General features: G+C 35.5%; 1 protein-coding gene and 1 long non-coding RNA gene across 12 annotated transcripts in view; one reads left to right on the plus strand and one right to left on the minus strand.

Moving 5' to 3' along the window:
- The window catches only part of Pgant5 (polypeptide N-acetylgalactosaminyltransferase 5), a 665,995-nt gene extending 650,172 nt beyond the window's left edge, over nucleotides 1-15,823 (plus strand). For 5 of the 10 annotated variants that reach the window (XM_067096457.1, XM_067096462.1, XM_067096461.1 and 2 more), the window contains 5 exons: nucleotides 1,837-2,017; nucleotides 4,981-5,120; nucleotides 5,538-5,636; nucleotides 7,822-7,956; nucleotides 11,916-15,823. In XM_067096457.1, the coding sequence (XP_066952558.1) occupies nucleotides 1,837-2,017; nucleotides 4,981-5,120; nucleotides 5,538-5,636; nucleotides 7,822-7,956; nucleotides 11,916-12,062 (702 nt within the window). In that variant the 3' untranslated portion in view covers nucleotides 12,063-15,823. Of the gene's footprint in view, nucleotides 1-1,836; nucleotides 2,018-3,255; nucleotides 3,437-4,980; nucleotides 5,121-5,537; nucleotides 5,637-7,821; nucleotides 7,957-11,915 lie in introns of all 10 variants that reach the window. The other 5 variants (XM_067096459.1, XM_067096460.1, XM_067096465.1 and 2 more) reach the window with 3 other exon arrangements.
- Nucleotides 10,991-16,709, minus strand: part of LOC136834194 (uncharacterized) — a 29,519-nt gene continuing 23,800 nt past the window's right edge. For both annotated transcript variants that reach the window (XR_010851675.1, XR_010851674.1), the window contains exon 3: nucleotides 10,991-11,812. This is a non-coding gene — a long non-coding RNA (uncharacterized lncRNA). The remainder of the gene's footprint in view (nucleotides 11,813-16,709) is intronic.

The raw sequence follows: 16,709 nt of genomic DNA on the forward strand, positions 1-16,709 counted from the left end.
GTAAGATAGTACGATGTTCATGTTTTGCCATCTTGGTACAGGGTACAATAGATATTGTAACTCCACAGATGTAGCTGGATATTTTAAGAGATCACTTGTGTCTAAATTGTTAACCTCTAATAAACAAGGAGTGGAAAGTAATGTGTATGTGAAATAGAAGTTTGGTAAGTATTTTATGCTGTAAGTTGTAACATATTTCTTCAAAGTGATGTTAAGTGGGCATATTGCTAATTGCTTTGATGATAAAGCCCGGTACATTGTTTGTGTTGTTATACTATACATATTGATGAATTCTTTGTTCCAGCTTATCACCATCCAGTTGATTGCGAGCAGTCTCACTATCTCTACTTTTTTTGCAGAAACCAAGGAAGGTGGACTGTATTATATTATGCCTTGAGATATTCCCTGATGCTGGTTCACCTTTGCGATAACATGAAGTGCATTGTAGTTTTAATCAAGTGTCCTAGTTCAGTCATCTACTGTTTTAAATGCGTGTACTGTTCTATGTTTTCCACTAAAATTTTTTTTTTCCACATGTCATCTCTTTGTAGAAATTCAGGAAGGCCATTGTTTGGGAATTGGAGTGCACGGTAGATATCATATGATTTAAGTGCATTAAAAGTTTTCCAATACAGCACTCAGGCCTGCTATAGATATTTAATATTCGGTTTTATGCAAGTTGATACAGTAATGAAGTAATGAAGATTTTTGTATCTTTGGGTACTAAACCATTACTGAAGACTTCCTGCACACACATAGGAGCCATTGAGGCACTGAATCATGATTTCTACCATGTACTGTAATTTGACTAAAGTTTGAAATCAGTCATAAGACCTTGTGTGAACTGCGCCAATAAGACTCTGCTCATGAATTGCAATATTTCTCAAAAAGAGCAGTTTACTTGTACGAGGAAGCATATTGTAGATGAATTGATCAGAAAATAGAGGAGAGTTTGAATTATTTTCAAAACTTGAACTTCCAAACGTGCTCAAGATTAAAAGACACGTTAAATGCAGTCCTTGCCAATATACCTTGAGATAGAGTTTCTCCATGAAACATAGAAGTGGGGACACTATAATGATTAGTGTATTTTAAAATACTGTGCGGTAGCAGCTTATATGATGTGTGGTACTGTTGCATGCAACAAATCAAGGTAAATATGTGCAGTTAGACTTTTTCTCAAGCTTCTCTTGTACATGGTTAGATGTAAAACAGGCTCTTTCTCCCCTTCCATCTTGCACATCCTATGCCAGAATTTCCCATCTTATCTAGGTCTTTAACTGTGAGCTTCCTACGTATTATTATTATTATTATCATTGTGCTTTTATTGAGATTTTCTAAAAGGTGCACATACTTTTCTTTCAATATTTTCCTAAAACCACTGAATTTTAGGTGACTGGAGTTGGACACTTGGTAATGTTGTTAGCTATACTTTACATCTATTAACTCGTGTATAGTATCACATTAGGTAAAAAGGATGCTTTAGTAATGAGTACAGCTTACCTAGGATGTTAATACAGTATGGATAACTGCATAGGAAGAATAATTACATTACTTTTCGTTTGTATGTTATTTTTTCTCCTAATTCACTCGTACCAGCAGATAAGCCACAGTTATGTATAGTAAATGGTATGACAGTTGAAAAGTATCACTGTGTAACAAATACTTATTGATATGTGTATACCAGGCTTTTTCTCCTCCTCTTATAAGTATTCCATTCTGTAATTATGGGCCTCTGTTTTCCGTATGGGTGATAATCATAAACTAACAGATTATTTAGACCTGTCTCCAATGGGCTAGTTGCAATAATTGTACGCTGACCTGAGTGCTATTCAGATTTGGCAGTGCGGGGGCACCCTTGAGATCATCCCCTGCTCTCACGTGGGCCATGTGTTCCGCGACAAATCTCCTTACTCCTTCCCTGGAGGGGTGGTCAACGTGGTTATGAAGAACTCGGCCCGAGTGGCTGAGGTTTGGATGGACGAGTGGAGAGACTTTTTCTTTGAAATGAATCCAGGTACCCTCCCCCATCTCTCCCTTCTCCGAAATGACCCCCTTTATTGACTTGAACCTCCTCCTCCTCCTTACTGATCCTTTGGTATGCCCATCGCCCTCTCTCTCTCTCCATCCTAACTGCTTTTTGCATTGAATATGTACTCCTGTGTATGTCTTCAAATGGTGCCAACGCAAGTCAGGCACTAACTGCTAACAGAGTGTCTGTGAAGACTTACGCTGTAATGGAGAGGAAAGAAAAAAACCCTACTAACAAATTCTTTCAGGATTGAGTTGCAAGGCATTGTCTATCATCCATCCCTCATGGCAGTAAAGCCCTTACCTAGCAGATAATTAAGACTGTCAACCCTCCAACCAGCCTGTGACAATTAAAAATGTGTCATTTTGCTTCACATAGGATTTTAACTCTGTATTGTCTCTGTTTTCATCACTCCGTATGAAGGTTTTAGAGTACCTTTGTAAGTTTCATGTTTAATGCATCGCACTTCATTAAATTTGCCTATTGTGAATTTGTACTGTATATGAGATGAGTGAAAGAAATGACAAACCTTGGACTTATGAAAGCAGACATAAATACACTAATGTACAGTGCAGTAAGAGGTAATTGACAAAAGAGTGTTTTGCATTATTTTGGAGTACAGTATTGTTTTTAATAAGTACACAGATTCCGAGCGATTTGCAGTGCATCTCAGTGATGTTGCATGACATGCAATTTCAACCCTTACTTTACTCTGAAATAATGCATCATCTTACTAACTTTATTAACAGTACATAGCATATGAACTAAAGCTTTCTCTACTAACTAGAACTTGTTGCAGATCGTGGTGGGCATTGGTAGAAATCATTCAACTGGCTATTACTGAGAATATGAAAAGATTTAGTCAATATTAATGAAAACCTGACGTATGATGATTCTTGCACTGTAAATATACTGTACCACATTTTGTTCTACTTAGATTTTCTTGAAATATAAGAAACCCTTTAGCAATAGCCAGACTTGTGGTACTAAGCATATGTTTATATCTGTACAGCATATATGCTGGTGCTTAAAGGAACTACTGTATGAACTTGCTTGAAAGGTGGTGGACTTGTATGTGTGCTTTGGCCACAGCCTGGGTTCCTCAGGGTACGTGTTAAGTAAATTTAAACTTACCATTGGTGGGCTAGAATCATTCACATTGTAGTAGTACTGCCCCCCACCGGCACGGCTTTGCTCATGTGTGGCTGAATCACCCTCTGCAGGTGTGGATGTGTGGGGGTACGTTAGAGATCGCCACTTGCTCCCACGTGGGTCATGTGTTCCGCAAGTCCACCCCCTACACGTTTCCAGGGGGCACATCCAAAATTGTTAACAAAAACAACGCGCGTCTCGCCGAGGTGTGGTTGGACGACTGGAAAGAATTCTATTACAGCATTAACCCAGGTCAGGCTGCACGTTTGCCTTTCATCCTGACCAAACTGCACTCACATTACCATACTACAGCTATACATAAATACATATATATCTCAAACACTATCTGCCACTGTTGCTGTTAATATTTTTGCATTTACTCTTCACCACTCTTGTACATCTAAGCTTATTTGACACCCTGCTTTTTTTACCATACAACACTTGCATTCCTTCCTCAGAGGGTAATTTAGGTTAGTCTTGATACCCTTCAAAGATGATGGGGGTTCATCATTCATGATAACAAAAGAACATCTGACAGCTAAAAATGGGTGCACACCAAAGTGAACTGAATGAAGGAAAATGCAGATCTGTGTTTGTTTTAGGTTGAAGTTGTTACGGAATAGATGACTCTTTGAGTAGGCTTTTCAGATTAACATTTGGGAGACATTTTGATTAATTTGGAAATGTACCTTGCACAGTAGTTTAAAAGATCATAGTATTTGTAGTATTGTTGTGTGTGTTTGTGTGTGTGTAAGGTAGATATCTTGACCAGCTATGCATGCTAAGCTTGCTTATTAGTTTGAATGATTGTGAGAAAAAAGAAAAATAATTTGCTAGGATTTTCCATAGTTTGAGAAGACAGGACAATTTAAGCTTCATTGGTAAATCCAAACAAATGAAAACTTTGGGGTAACATTTGAGAAATTATATTTTGTATGTGTGTTGTCTTGAAAGAGTCCTTGTTGTAGAAAGTTATTTTCTTATATATAATCTTTCTTCTTGGCAGTATTTCAATATTTGGGTTTAGAAACTAATCAGTACAAAGATTAACTTTACAGTTTTATAGAGAAAAAATTAAGCATGAGTGTAGAGCACAGACGAATGCTACGGTGATGGACACGCACATTAAAAGCAGTGTGTAGAACTTTAGAATTTGCCTGCAAGATTGTAGTGAATGGCAGTAGCATTTTGTAGAAGTCCTTTGATGACATTTAGAAATGTGGTATTGTTTTAGCAGAAGCAATTTTGCACATAGCATATAGTGTTGCTATTAGCTCCTCTTATTGCTGTAATTTTGATTGCCACAGTAGGATTTTATGTTGGGAACCTGGTTATGTTGCCAGTATGGTGTATTAAAGTAGTAGACCATTCATCAAGTGTATTTTTTGCAGGCGTAGAGTAGCTTACTGTAGTGTGTTTACCAAAACAACGCCCCAGTATTAACACAAGATTCCTCTGTGAAGTGAACCTTGTCTGCATATGGCTTTACTTTTCATTTTATAGAAAAAAAAATCTTAAATTATTGTTCATGTCTCAGTTGTTCATGAATTTGTTTGCCTCTTATCCTGTTCCTGCCCTGTCCTATCCTTACCACGTATTTCCTGTTCGTTTTTGTTCAACATTTTGTTTTATTGTCATTAATTCAGCTGTAATTGTGTTCATATATGTTTGCATGGTTTAAGCTTTTGTTTTGCTTACATTTACACCGTAAGTGTGATTAATATTTAGTCATCAAGTGAAATAACCTTTTGATTTGTGTAATGTTTTGGTTGTTAATTTGATTCCAAACTTTGCAGGCGCAAGGAGTGTCGATTATGGTGATGTAAGCGCCAGACGAAAGTTAAGGGAGGAACTGAAATGTAAGAGTTTCAGATGGTTCCTTGAAAATATTTATCCTGAGTCTCAAATGCCATTGGACTATTATTATTTAGGAGAGGTAAGTTATCCTGCAAACATTTTTTTCCTATGAAAATAAAGATTGTTGTTGAAATGATAGGAAAATGTATACATATGTTACAAAGTGAATATAATTGAAATTGAACTGTTCCACAGTAATTTTGCAAGTGCTTAGCTTTGAAGATAATAGGAATCTGTACTCTTAGATCCCATGGGAACATCTTTGAGTAATAGAATATAGTAGGCATATAGTGATCTTTAGTTTCAGTGGTTAAAGTTCCATTTTTATGTTCAGGTAATTTGCAGTGTCAGTACAGTGTGGTGATCAAATTTGTCACCCAAGTGAAATGCAGATTACCACTCTTAACTTTTAGATTTTCAGGTCCTAGTTATAGAAATCCATAAAATTTGCTCTCTCTCATCTTGAAACATGACTAACTATTTATGAAATCTGTAGATTCGAAATGCAGAGACACAAAGCTGCCTGGATACTTTAGGTCGTAAGAGTGGAGAAAATCTTGGCACTAGCTATTGCCACGGTCTTGGTGGAAATCAGGTTGGGTTATCAAGTCATTCAGTTGTAGCTCGAGACTTCTACCTGTGATTGCTTGCTAACTCTTGATTAACAGATAAGCTATTCATATGCACTGCATGGTCGTAGCTTAAATTTCTTTATAGTTTCTTGTTAGTTTGCTGTAGTTTGTAGTGCAAGACCCATGCCACGTGTACGGTTTATGTGTATAGCAAAAGATGTAGATGGAAAACTACTAGTTCTTTATGTTGGTGCTTCTTTTCGCTAACTTTTATATATGTGCATGTAGATTTTGTAACTGTCCTTAGTGAAGTGTATGAGGTACTAGTTCTAATTCATCTATATGTAAAGCATGGTTAGAGCTCACTGCATGAAAGTGTAACGTGCATGATCATTACAGTATAAACATAGGAGTAATATAATGTCTCAGAGTATGAGCATACGGATGCAGTATTGTCTTTAAAATCTTATGGCCAAGCTGTAGGCTTTTTAATTGTAAGTTGCTTAAGAATCTATGCCCTCCATGAAAATATTTCTCTGTCTCTAGTAGGACAATAGAAAAATGCTTTAAAAAATGTATTTCTCTCGAGTGCATAGTTTAGCAAAATCCATATCGTGACTGAAATTGGCTAGTCGCTATATATTAGTTTAGACTTAAATCGTTAATATTTCTGTAATTATGATAAAGTTTACTACTAACAATCCCATTGATTCTCACTTCACATGGTACACCGTATATTCAGCCACACTCAGTATCCCTTTGCTTTGTGTCATTTACAAGTTAACAGATTATATCATTTTCAAATGCAGTTTTCCCTTTTAGAAATACTGAGGGACATATTCATCCTAGTTAGATGAAGCAGGTCAGCAGGAATGTGTATTTTTTGTGTGTAACAGAGAGGGCTTAATTCATTATTTGGTTCTCCTTATGACTCTGGGTGTAAAATGGGGTATAAAATGAATGTCCTATGTGCTTACAACTTAAGAATCCCTGATCCTAGTCTTAGAATTATTACATAATTGAAGTGCTCATCCTGGCTTTTTGTCTTGGTTAGGATTGTGTAAAAAGTGGAGTTCATCCGGTAAATTTTGTGAGCGTAAAATAGCAAGCATTCCATTTCCTGAAGGCATATTGACAGTAACACTTTTCCTTGAATGTTTCATTTTTGAATATGTGCACTGATTGTCACCTCTTAGTAGATGATTCCAGTTATTAGGATATTTTCCACATGAACCCTCCTTAACGACCAGCACTTGGACAAAACTCGAGTAAGTTGATATTTTTTGGACACTGTAAACCCAACAGATCATGCTCTCAGGGGGAAAGGAATGCTTTTTTGCTGACAGCAGTGACAAGTTAAAATTAACAGATTGTGGACGAAGTAGCTATCATCAGGTCTGTGACATTAAATTTGTCTTGATTGGAGTCTACTTGCATTTTGAGTTTTATCTTTGCCACGATATTTGTTAATCTGGTAAAATAGCTTTGGGTGATGGGGTTGATTTTATGTTAAATTTTGAGTGTAACACTGTACAGTACCTTATTTTGGCCTTGGTAACTGTGTGAAATTTTCTTGAAAGGACCCGCTGATTGATTTACTGTTGGTGTTCACAGCACCATTATGCTTAAAGAAAGATTATCTTCATATGTAGTATAGTTCTTCTGTTTTACTTAGAGAACTGATATTCTGCCAGTCAGCAGCAACCTCTAGTGTTATGCTAGCAAATAGATCAGTGTAAAATTCATAATTTTATGTAGTGCAGTAAATAACTGTAAATGATAATGAGTGGCATTTTTTTCAAGTTAATTATTTGGTCTTGCTGTTTTCTACTTCTGCTCTGCAAGGTAACAATTGTGTGTGTATTCCTGCACGTGCTTTTGGTGAAAGTATGTCGCTTATTATGAAGTAAATTAGCTTACTACATGATTTTGGTACGGTCATGGCATGTCGGTAAATACTACATCACAGCATATTGTAATGTGTTTGCGTGCATGATCTTAGTACATATAATTTGTAAGTATTGAGCATGCTCTTCAGCTTTTTATATAATTTGTATTTTGCCATGAGTTTCCCTGTTTTGATCTTCATGAATATACAGTTCATAGTTGAGTTCTGCATATTTTTGAAACATGAAAGTGCTACACTGTATAATGATAAAATATATAAATACTTGATCAGGTTTGTTCTCACTTCTGATGTATTTGCAGGTATTTGCTTACACAAAACGACAGCAGATTATGTCGGACGATAATTGCCTGGATGCATCTAACCCAAGTGGTCCAGTAAAACTTGTTCGTTGTCATGGCATGGGTGGCAATCAGATGTGGACGTACAATGACCAGGTTAGTTGATATTTACTATTACAGTACTACTGTGAATTTTGAGCAAAGTGTATATTTAAGGTTTTAACCAGGTTCAGTTACTGTTTATTAAATGTCATCACTTCTGGCTAGTTAAGATTAGTATTTGTTGTATATACACCAACATTCCTTTACAAATATAGACTCATAATTTACTACTGTTAATTGCTTAAATATTGGTTGCACAAGTGAATAGCCCATCCATAGTACGGTATCCATTGGTAATGTATTGCATTGCTTTGAAGCGGTGTCGCCCTTGCCCACAAGCAAAAATCTGTGGTTTTTGTTTTGCTCTGGTGCATGAAATGATTTTCAACCTAGCTTGAATCATCATCTTGCAACCACATTAATTTTCCACAATTTTGTGGTTTACAGTAGATGTATAAAAGTAGTTGTCTATCAGTTCAGGTCAGTGTCCCAAATTGTAGTCCTGTATCATAAGACACTTTCCAGAGTTTGCACCTACCTCTTCTCTTTGAGGTGATCACTTTTAGAACTATTACCCAAAATTAGAGAGAGTGCTTACAATGACAATCTTTCATTTTGGACACAAATTTATTGGTCTTGGAATAAACAGGAATAGCTGGAAAACGAATTTGGATTTCAGTTTTATTATGCTGTCAGTGCACAGTGAAACAATAAGAGCTGATCCTCTTTTTATATGTGTTGAATTGAGCCTCTTTTTATGTATGTTGAATTCACAATTCATGAGTGTCCCATGAGACTTGTGGCAACATCTGTTCTTCTTAGCCCACCTCGCAAGGATATGTGCAGCTTAATTGGTGTAGTATTTCATCTCCATCTGGTGTGCATCCCATCTTCATGGACATGACTGAAAATAGAGAAACACTTATAATTAAGAGGCCATGGTCAGAGACATGGATACAAACTGTTACTGAACTGTAAGTGAAAAAAGATCATCCTTCTGGGGTAAAATAGTTGAAGTCTTAATGAACATTTACTATATATATATATATATATAGTCTATTTAGGGAATACACTGGTTGTATTCAACCAGGATTTGCTTTTCTTGGATAGCTGGCAATACCAGAAATCTGATGACTAATGTTGTATTTGGTATCTACTGCTGTCAAATATGCGTACTGTATGCTAATACTGTGGTTTTGAGGGATTAGTCATATAAAAAACCCAAACTAATCCTTGCTGGTGCCGTGTCTAAACCTGCTGCCACTATTTTCGAGTTTTTCATTGTTGGAATCAGAGGTTTGTTCTGAATATTAATTTTTCCGTGTTTTTCCAAGACTTGAGCTTGTTCAGAAGTTTTGCTCAAAACAGCAGCTGTTATTGTGCACTCTGTTTTGGTATTCAGTGCAGTGGTGGCACAGTATTTCTGCCACAAGACCTGTTTTAAGAATGCTGTATTATACAGCATTAGATTATGTTGCTTCTGTTGTCTTCAACTTCAGGCTGCAGCTGTTCTTGGGTTTTACAGCATTTGAATCTCAATATTTTTATCAGCTGTGCAGATCACATACAGTGGACTGAATTTTTATCAGCTGTGCAGATCACATACAGTGGACTGTCCTGCTGCTATACTATTTTCCATTGTTTAAGCTTGTTTGAATGCGTCACAGCTGTTCATGATGATTTTAAAACTGTGGGAGCTGAAGCCTGTTCAATTAATACTTCTTTCAGTATGGAAAACATTGCTTTGTGTATGGGCATCTCTCATGTACAAAATGGCTGCAGGGGCAGAAGTTTTTTCATAAAGTATTCCTGTAAGGCTTACCCTTGTACCAGGCTTGTCATTAATACCGTTAGTGGATTTTCTCAGCATGGCAAAGATTTCTCAACATGGCATGGCATCTGCTTGCTTCTATACAAGTAGGCTTGTCTAATGTGGACATTTCTTTTTGCAGTGTACAACTGAATGTGTTAGTTCATGAAGTTTCAGCTGGCACATTGTATGGACATATCATTTCTTAGTTTGGCAGGGATTATCTACTGAGTTCTTGAAGCTACAGTGCTTTTCTCAGCTGTGCAGTTTATGTCTACTGGATGATGTATGCTGCTGCTGTGCTGTTAAGCTTGATAACATGTTATATCTGTTCTTGATCATTTCAACAATGTTAGGTGAAGTCAAGTTCAGTTATCATATACTTCTCAGCAGGCACAGTATCTGAATTTTCTTAGCATTGGAATATTGCTTCTTGGGTAGGCATTTCCACTTTACCACTGTACAAAATGGCTGAAATTTTTTCCTAAATTCATTTGTTTGATAAGTGCTGTGATGTGTATCTGATCCAATAAAATTAAATTGACCTGCTGCAGCTTCTAAGCTGTTTCAAGGGCTTGAGTTTGTCCACCTTTGTCCAAAAGCTACTGCTGCTTTTGGGCATTCCACCATTGTAAGTGATTCATCTGAAATGTTTACCTTCAAGGTCAACTTCTAATTGAGGATCTTTTGACTGTTGTTGACTTCTAAACCTTGAGGTTCTTTTGACTGTTGTCTAAAATGAAGCTCTAAACCTTGAGGATCTTTGATGGTTGTCCAAAATGAAGCTGCTGCTGTTTTTCAGTATTTTAGCAAACTTCATTTTCTGCTGGCTCAGTGATGATCCTTGTTGGCCCAAGATTGTTAGTTGTGCAAACTGATGCATTATTTACTTGATTTGCTGCTGTTTTCAGGGTTTGTGATCAAAACTGAATAAATGAAACTGATTTTTCTTGCAAATATTCAACCACAACCGCAATGTATTTATCATTCTTAGTAGTGGTGTTACTGCCTGCATTTGTTTAAAATTCTTGGCTGACACCAGATCTTAGTCATTTTTGGGAGCAGGACTTCGTCATTTTGGGAGCAGGAAATTCTCAGTATAGCGACTGCATCTTGGCCTGGCATTGCAGTGGAAACTGTAGTTCTGTTCATCAAGTATTATACCAGCTGCAGTGGAAACTGTAGTTCTGTTCATCAAGTATTATCTGCTGGTATAAGACCTGCAGTAGGAACTACTGAACACAACAGTATGAGTCTGTGCTGCTTTTGTGTATTTGTAAAGTAAGCAGAAAAGTATTTGTCCATCATACTATTTCAAAATAAACAGAAGGCTGTTTGTTCATGAAGTTAGGTGCTCATCTGATGGCAAAAGACTTCAAACTGAATCTGGAGTACTTCATTCTCTGTTGGGGGCAAGGCACTACAGTAGTGGTTATGTGAATTTCAGAAGGTCAGATTTGGATTTTGTTCACATAGTGTCAAAATTTGCTGCTGCTCCTCTCAAGTACTTCATCATCCTGAATAGAAGTTAGATGCCACAAGATCTAATTGACTTCTATTATTGCTAGATCATGTGGCTAGCATGCTTTTTTTGTTTTTTTGTAAACTTTGGCTTTTTTGTCAAGTTCTTTGTTTTTTTGTAAACTTTGGCTTTTTTGTCAAGTTCTTAACAGCTGTTGCTGATGTTGCTCTAATTAACTCTTATTAGTGCTAGATCATGTGGCTAACATGCTTTTTTTTTTTTTTTTTGTAAACTTGGGCTTTTTTGTCAAGTTCTTCATAGCAACATCAGCAACAGCTATATGTATTTGAAGAACCTCTGCACTTGCGTTTTCTAAGAAATCTCTTACAGCTTCACAGAAGTGAACTGAATCACTATGGTTGATTTACCTACATACTTTACTCACAGCAGATGACGCATGCAGCATTATAATACTGATGTACTGCAAAGTATCATTCATGTATGGTACTGCAAAGTATTCATGCGCTGCAGTCAGCTTTTGGATAATCTGCCTACGAAATTTTTGCTCTTTGCTCAAGCTTTGTTGAATTCTGTTTGATGATTATGGTAAATTACTTGGTAGATCTTGAAGTAAACACCTGCAAATAAAGACTATATAAATCAAATTCTTATAACATTTTCTTGCTACTTGATTTTAAAATATCAATACAGTAACAATCAGTAATTAATTTTATGTTACAGGATGGTTCCATTAGGCACGTGAATTCTGGACGTTGTCTACAAAAGCCTGACGCAAGAGATGTTACACTACCTGTCTTGAAACCATGTGATGGGGCAGCAAGCCAACAGTGGGTTATGAAAGGATCATTCAAATGGCAAGCAAACTAAGTGAAGGTCATATTGATAGTGGAATGAGTATATATTATAAACTGACAATATATGGAGTGTAAACTGTGCTAGTGAACACTGTAAAAGACAGTGAATATACTGCATACAGAGTTTAGTGTCAGGGTCCCAGACCACAGTAAAGAATAAGCTGCAAGACTGACTGCTTAAGGAATTGTGTTATGGTCCCTTACACGAAGACGAGTTTACGTTAAATTTGGAAAATTTAATTAGATTTGGGTTGTGAATCAGTGTGTTGCTTTACCACATGATAGTGGATAGTAACCATGCAATTGTACTTAATGTGGGTAATTTAATATATAAATGGAGAACACGTGCAGAGTGAGAACAAGTATCTCGGTTCAGAGGTTTGGTACTAAGCGTAAACAAGTTTTATATCCAAGTTTGTATCTGAATAATGTTTTATTTAAGAATTGAGTGTGTTACTACAGTTTAAACTTGTAGAATAAGTATCAAATCGACAAAATATTTGAGATAAAATCTGAACATTAATCTGAATAAATTGAAAATGTATTTAGTGTAAATAATCTGATTACCTTGTAACTTCCAGAAATGTATCTTCCTGTATTTTCCCAGGTGTTGCAAACCAGTGCCTTCTAATAGAAAAACAAAATGAAAAAAAAATTGCCAGAAGGTTTTGCTTTCTTTTTATCAAAAAAATAAACGACACCTGGTGTAGAGGGCGTTCTTTAATCCCAGTTGTCGCTGGCAACTGTACTGATATAGGAAAGGCTTCCCATTACTTGTAAAGGATAAGAGGAATGTTTTAAAAATTTTATTCTATAAATATATTTTTTCTCATTGCAATAAAGATACTGTTTCAAATCATAAAAGGATATATTTTTCCTAAGACTTTCGTCTCCACAAGAGAAAAATAGAGAAGGGTAATTCCTCCTCCTCTGTAGCTTCAATATGTAGTGTTATATAAGCTCTGTACTAAGTTTTGCACATAGTGCGTGGGTATGAAAGCATTATTGCTTTGCAGCTGATGCATATTTCCTCTTGAATGTGTACCTTAGACCAATTATTCAAGAAGCTATACTACTACTGCAGTACCAACATAGTGTATAACTGTGATAGCTGCACAAATGCTTTTAAAAGTGCAGGTCGCTAGTTTACTTTCTCATTTATAAATTAATTAAAATGGGAAGCATATCAAAATCTGAATTAAATTAAAAGGGAAGCATTTTCAAAATTTGACAAACTGGTGGTGACATCGGAATAATCTTTTCTGTTTTTTGGTAATTAATAATAAGTCTTACAGGTAACAATGATTCTTTTTTGACAAAAGCTACTCAGAAGTCTTACAGGTAACAATGATTCTTTTTTGACAAAAGCTACTCAAGAGCAAGTGTTAAAAGTTCTATTCTTTCTCTGGTCTGCCCATTCACCATGGGACTTTTTTGACGAAATCAGTGCACAGCATGGCTACAGAAAGAGCAGTATGCAGTTATTGCTTTTATCCACGTGGATTTTGCATTGAGGTGACAAGGATAGGCTTGCATAAATATCAAAATCTTGCTCAGAAATTACTAAATTTTACACCTTTTGTGCAAGTTGGTACCAATGACAGTTCATTTTGATGAGGTGACAAGGAGTGGCTTAGTAGTACATTTTACAAAATCTTGCTCGAGTGTAAGTTTTAACTGTCTCTCTTCGAAGACATTTGCGTTCTTATTTGTCAAATCTCATATCTGCTATAATTTGTACTGTTTGGTAAACTATGTGATTACTTAGCGTTACTGATTTTCAGAATTTCTTCAAAACAGAGAGCTTTTCCTATTATAGCCTGTACTTAATCTTCACTGTGTAGTTATGATTTGAACTTTACCCTTTTGCTCATGGCTCACAACTTTTAAATAAGGTTCTAGGGTCATTGGTAACAATAACATTAAGGCTATATTGATTTTGTTTCATTAGTTTTCATAAAAGTAAGTTGAAGGAAGCTGATGCATTTTAAATACCTATGAAAATTATATATAAATGGTGTCTAAAGGTAGCTGTTAAGATCCTTATGTGCCAAGGGAGAGCTATCACATAATCTATTATATAGGAGGTAACAGGGTCAAATAAAGTTTTGATTAACAGCGTAGTGTGTAAGCAAAATACTTTGAGATGGTGCTGGAAATTATTATTTTGTTTTTCTCTTTCTCTTGTTCTGTTTTGTACGGAGGAGAAACATGAGGCAGTTCCTACTATTTTGCTGTGTGTATTCTCACTCTATGAAATGTAAACATTCCATCAAGGGTCAGTTCGTTCATTCTTTTCTTCCTTGACCCTAGTCTCGTTTTCATTCCATTATGAAATACAGTAACTTATGTGCCTAATTATTTTGGTGTAAAGTGTATTTTTTTTAAAAGGCTTGAGGTGACCACTTAGTACATGTGGATTTTTACCCGATACAAATTGTAATTTTCCTGAGTGCGAGGCTACTGTTTTTGTCAGTAAAAAAAAAAAAAGCTGCACAAAGAAACCTATGCCTGGTGTGCAAGTCCAGTTTAAAATCAGGAGCTGGTTTCCCTGATTTTTTACTTAATTTATCACGAAATGCATTCTGATAGGGTGGTGATGATAAGGTGTGCAGATGTGTAAATAATTAAGTGAATTTATTTGTGTCTGTTGTATTTTGTAGATGTTTTTCTCTTATCCTAAGAGTTGTATTTTCAGACTTGAATAAATTACAGAACTGAAATGTACCATGGAAGATTGTATTGTGATGAAACTGAGAGGTTTTAAAGAAAACGGAATCAAATTTATCATGGAAATTTGGAAATGCAAAAATAGAATATTAACCTTGTCCTGATAAATTGTAGAATCATTGAGAATATGGGTACTGTTACTACTGATTAAAGGTAACAGCATTATGTATTGAAAATCAATACTCAAATTTTAAAAAGCCAAATTGTTGAAATATTTAAGTGATTACTATCCTGCCACACATCTTCATCCTAAACTTGTGGCTTATGTGTATCTTCTCACTAGCGGAATTTCCTATTTGTTTCTGAAGCTGTCAGTTATGGTCTATCAGTATTTGACTCATTGTTTGAAAATTTAATGAGTGATAAACTAGATTTTAAGACAAATTTTTCTGGTGAACATATAAATATATATATACGTACATATATATATATATAGTATATTACATTATCCTCCAAGCCTTCTTCCATAGTGTTGAATGTGGACATGATTGCCAATGGTGTGAATGGGTTTTTTATATATGAATTATTTTGACTGTGGTGACATTGAGTTTTACTTAAGCTGTTGCTAATTTCAAGCATGTTAAGTAATTCATCTTTTTTATATCCTGGGTATGATACTATATATGCTTACATGTCATTCCTACAAAAATGGTGCTCGGAAAATTAAACCCCTCAAGCTATCTCTTTGACATGAACAGGTTCAAGAATAAAGATTTTGCAATTTGAATGATCTAGAGAATTTCGATGTACAGTACGTCATTTCATTTATAACCTAAAAATAATACTTTCCTTGTGAAAAAACATTGCACACTCTCAACATATGCGCTTGTAATATGCTTAGTTATTATTCCCTCTCGACAAAGCTTGAGGTGCTTACGTCTCATTTTCCTTTGCTATTGCTTAAGTCAAAGCCCAGTGTATGTTTTATTTTCATTACATTGTTACTGTATGCTGCTTTTGTCAGAAATCTGTGGATTCTCCCATAGTGTGTATGTGAGGTGATGGGAATCTTAATTTTTTTTAATAAAATGTTTTCAATTTAAATATTATTTCTCTTACTCCTTGTAATTTGACATAAACCATCATCATTCAGCCTTATAGGAATGGAAACTGCCTAACCCATTAATTTTACAAGTATTCCTTCTATCTGTATGATTAAATGTCAAGTTTATTTGATTTTCTCAGCTATAATTCAGTATGCACAGATACTGGAACACAGATTTGTATTTTTTGCGGTTACCAAACTTGGATTAAATCATTTAAAGAGAAACCAAGACAGTCTCTACATGGACTTGACTCAAGTTTAAAGAATGGAATTGATTTGTTTATAATTAATATGTTGCCTTTTAAGACAAATAACCATAGTGTTTTGACAATTATTCCCAATGACAGTTAGTCCCAAAGACATCAACATGTGAGGCAGCAAGCAAAAGAGACAAGTAAGAAACTAATAATTTAAAAGATTCACATATTCTACATACAGGACTTTAGCTTTTTTCCAAATTTGTTCATGTAATGTTCAAATTTAGTCATTGGTCAATCTAATTATGAATCTCACTGAATGTGTTTTACATACAAACACAATTATGAATTTGACAATGTGTTTTACATACAAACACAGCCTCAGCATAGCACAGAGATGGCAACACGAACAATATACCGTACCCCTTGCAGATATTTTTTTTTTCTAAGAATGGAACTGCTTCCCATGAGATGGAAAGCTTTTAAGGGAATAGTAAGCACTAGCATTTGAATGACACATCAGGCTTCATGAAAGTGGTTCACACTTCACAATTTTTAAGAAACATGGTAGTTTTTCTTGGCAATTTTTCTTTGGTTTTGCAAAATATTCCTACTCACACATCAACCTTAGGCTAACTTTCAGCAGTGTTCTCTTTCCCCGTCTCGAAAATATGGACAGGAAAACAAG

This window comes from Macrobrachium rosenbergii, chromosome 53, assembly GCF_040412425.1.
Source record: "Macrobrachium rosenbergii isolate ZJJX-2024 chromosome 53, ASM4041242v1, whole genome shotgun sequence".
Taxonomy (NCBI): domain Eukaryota; kingdom Metazoa; phylum Arthropoda; class Malacostraca; order Decapoda; family Palaemonidae; genus Macrobrachium; species Macrobrachium rosenbergii.